This window comes from Mirounga leonina, unplaced genomic scaffold (assembly GCF_011800145.1).
Source record: "Mirounga leonina isolate KUSES-001 unplaced genomic scaffold, KU_Mleo_1.0 Mir_125, whole genome shotgun sequence".
NCBI lineage: Eukaryota > Metazoa > Chordata > Mammalia > Carnivora > Phocidae > Mirounga > Mirounga leonina.
The window spans coordinates 70,918,065-70,921,975 of NW_023270305.1; the positions used below are offsets into that span (position 1 = coordinate 70,918,065).

Genomic DNA, 3,911 nt, shown 5'->3' on the forward strand with positions numbered 1-3,911 from the left:
TTCTTTCTTTCTTTCTTTCTTTCTTTCTTTCTTTCTTTCTTTCTTTCCTTTCTTTCATTTTTCTCTCTCTTTCTTTCTTTTTCTTTCAAGAGTGAGAGGAGAGGGAAAGAGAGAATCCTAAGCAGGCTCTGCTCCCAGGACAGAGCCCAATGTGGGGCCCAATTCCACGACCCTGAGATTATGACCTGAGCCGAAATCAGGAGTCAGACACTCAACTGACTAAGCCACCCAGGCTCCCCCATAATCTCTGAACTTTAAGTAGCATTTAAATGGCTTTTAATTAAGGGTAACTACCAATAACCCCTGGAGGGGAAACTGATGTTTAAGTTGTGTTCTTTGTCCATTCTGTACATATTCATAGATGGCATACATACGCTAAGAACTTTTTGTATCCCTTAGAAGTTCTGTTGTAACCTCTGTGGCTTACAGAGTTCAGATTCCTTTTTTATTCAAGCATTTTTTTTTTTTACTCTAATAATGCTCTTCAGTATTAGCTTTTAGATTCTGACATTTTGGAAACGACCTCTCTTGACCTTAGGCCCCCAAAGTAAAGGAATAGGCTTAGTGTCCGTTCTTGTCATTATGACACAGAATGGTCTTTGTGTCAAAACAGTTCTCTCCTCGCCTTAGCACCTGGTTACTCTACATGCATGACCAGGAAGCAGGTGGTATGCTGGACACAGCCCATGGAACCTCCAACATAGCCTGGTCAGCAGAGATGATCTCTAAGAAGTGGAGGTTGGGGATTAAAGGATCTAAATGATGGTGTGTATCTGACAAAGGGTTGGTGGAGGTGGAAATAGCATAAATTTCTTGTTTCTATAGACAAATGGACAGCAAAGAGGCCTAGAAATCCCAAATGCATTATAACTTCATGTCTGCTTCACAAGTACAGCAGAGAAGGCTTCCCCCCCCCCCATTCCCACAGTGAAAATGATTTCGTTTCCTGAGACACGTAGTTAACCTGGCTTCCAATTCTACCCTTATATTTACCCAATGCCATTGTCCTAGTGCCTCTGAGTTCCAATGAACCGTTTCTTATCATTTAAAACAACACCCTTATTAAAAATTAAATGAGCTACTGGAGGGAGCTACGAGGAAGTTCTAAGTAGTTACTTCTGAGAGGAAGAAGCTGTAAGCGAACATGAGGAATTTGTTAGCTGTAAAGAGGAATTTCCTAGGACACTGGAGTGGGTAATTGGATCTTCTTTCTCTTGAGGCCATGAAAGTACTTGGATACGAGGCAGGGGGATAAATTAGACGGGCTGTCAAGGCCATTCTCTGAGCTTTGAACCCCATGAGTGTGTCATACGGGGGTTACTGTTGAGATCAGAGGGTTCCTGTATTCCCCCCCGCCCCCAAAGCCAGGGATTCTACTAGGCTCCTGGGAAATGCCCTGGACCGGGAGCCCACTAGGTACAAGCAACAGTGTTGCCCACTAGCCAGACAATACCTTGAAATAGTCGATAAGTGCTTTTGAATACTTGACAGCGTGGTCCCTTTTGAGTCGAAACATCCGCCAGTACAGCAGAGCCAGGCAGCGGTAACTGCAGCAGAAAGAGAGAAACGGGCCCGGGGAGCATGAGCGTGTCCTCCGCCAGCAAGACGTACACAAAACTCTTGTTGTTATTCTTTTTTTTTAAGATTTTATTTATTTATTTGACAGAGAGAGACACAGCGAGAGAGGGAACACAAGCAGGGGGAGCGGGAGAGGGAGAAGCAGGCTCCCCGCGGAGCAGGGAGCCCGATGCGGGGCGCGATCCCAGGACCCTGGGATCATGACCTGAGCCGAAGGCAGACGCTTAACGACTGAGCCACCCAGGCGCCCCAAAACTCTTGTTGTTCTAAGGCACCCCATATTTATGTCACGATTACATATGTGAAATACTGCTATACTTACGTTTATGTCTGTTAAGTATCTGACCTTCCTTGTCTTCAAAGGATCTAATTCAAAATTTCACCCTAGATCCTAGCTTTATGGCTTCTTCTTGGGGCTAAGGGACAGGCCATTTTCTTCTTCCGCCACTAGAGGGCAGGCTCTCTCCATGCGAGGAGTGAGGGAGCCTAGCACACAGCTTTCACCGCGACTGGGTGAATCTCGGGCCAGAGCCACCTTCCTTCCTGATGCCCCCCTGGCGCCGGGGACCTTGGCAGCGACGGCTTTGCTGAAACAATAGCCCTTCACCTGTTCGTATTCCTTTCACTTTGAAACTACCTTACTGGACTGGAAGTAGTTCAAATAAAGTAACAGGTACGAATGTCATATAAATAAGAACTCAATGCTGAGAGTAGTTATCATTATTGTTTTATATTTATTATTTACATATTAGTTTTCTATCTTATATAATATGAAGTATTAATCATCATTAATTTGTTAATCCTAGTATGGAACTTTGCATTTGAAAAGAGCACAGAAAGCCTTTCCTGAGACATACCCTCTTTTCCTTGGTGCTTTTTTTTTTTTTGAAACGAGAGAGGTCATTTTTTTTTAAAGATTATTTATTTATTTGAGAGAGAGAGTGAGAGACAGAGATAGCGAGAGAGAGCACGAGTGGGGAGGACAGGGAGAAGCGGTTCCCCGCTGAGCAAGGAGCCGGATGTGGGGCTTAATCCCAGGACCCGGGGATCATGACCTGAGCCGAAGGCAGCAGCTTAACCGACTGAGCCACCCAGGCGCCCTGGTGCTGAAACACATGTTTTTCTAGTGCCTTCTGACCTGCAAAATCAAATGCAGTTCTAGTGGTGACCAGGGAGAGCCCACACTTTTCACTCATAATTATTTGCTAACTCAGATCTGATGCCAACAGGCTGGAATGCCAACATACCATGTACAATTTACTAGTCTCTTCTGAGCACATCAAACTGCAGATGATGTAAAACTACCTGAGGACCCTCTCTTTTGTGTATGCTGCTCTTATTTTTTTTTTTTGAGACTTGATTCTCTGCCTTGCAGATCAGGTTCTAGATTAGAATACGAACCACCAGAGAGCAGAAAATGTTGGATTTCTATAGACAGGTGTCCTGTGATTTGGGAGAATGGGATGAGGTGTCCCAAGGAGATGCAATGGGGAAAATTATTATACCCACATAATCAGTACCACTGTAATCATTACAGATACAGAAAAGATCTATTACATGTTGGTGAACATCTTAAAAGAAGTGCTTCTATTATCACAGTGTAGTGAACTGCTCCTTAAGATTGGAGTGTTGAGAACTTCAGCCCATCATCTTGATTCAGTTACACTAATCCCAAATGTAAATAGACAAATGGATTATTTTGATTGTGTCTAAAGTGTTAAACACAAGAGAAATGACATTTGGCACAATTCACATTCAAATTATTAAAACACAGACCTACCTGACTTTAAAGTCGGGCATGCATGTGTGCGCGCGCGCACACACACACACACACACAAACAATTATCCTTGTGTAATGGACCTGTTGATTCTTAATCACTGTGAATTCACATCATGCATGGTATAGCAGCAAGAAATGGTGTGGGCTCTCCCTGGTCACCACTAGAACTGCATTTGATTTTGCAGGTCAGAAGGCACTAGAAAAACATGTGTTTCAGCACCTGGTTTGCCAATGAACATATACAAGGCTGAGGAAGCTTTTTTAAGTTGGTATCATGCACTCACCATAATGCAGCCAACTGTTTGTCCTCTGGTGTGGCATTGGGGCCTGAATGGGTTTTTAGTCTCATAGCATACCTAGGGGGAAAAGAAAAAGAAAAACCAAAGAAATTTTAAAAAAAGCTTTCTTATTAACAATAGAACATTTTTTATGATTGAATTTCTCTTTGCCCAATACTTAGTTTTTCATAGCACTTCCTGTTCTTTCCCGCTTTCTTTCCTTCCTTTTTCCTTCCTTCCTTCCTTCCTTCCTTCCTTCCTTCCTTCCTTCCTTC

The 3,911-nt window shown here is 43.3% G+C and overlaps 1 protein-coding gene across 1 annotated transcript in view; it reads right to left on the bottom strand.

Moving 5' to 3' along the window:
• The window catches only part of AFF3 (AF4/FMR2 family member 3), a 523,007-nt gene that overhangs the window by 7,794 nt on the left and 511,302 nt on the right, over positions 1 to 3,911 (bottom strand). The window contains exons 18-19 of the mRNA XM_035001779.1: positions 3,643 to 3,714; positions 1,454 to 1,547 (exon numbers count right to left, since the gene is read on the bottom strand). Coding sequence (XP_034857670.1) covers positions 1,454 to 1,547; positions 3,643 to 3,714 — 166 coding nt within the window. The remainder of the gene's footprint in view (positions 1 to 1,453; positions 1,548 to 3,642; positions 3,715 to 3,911) is intronic.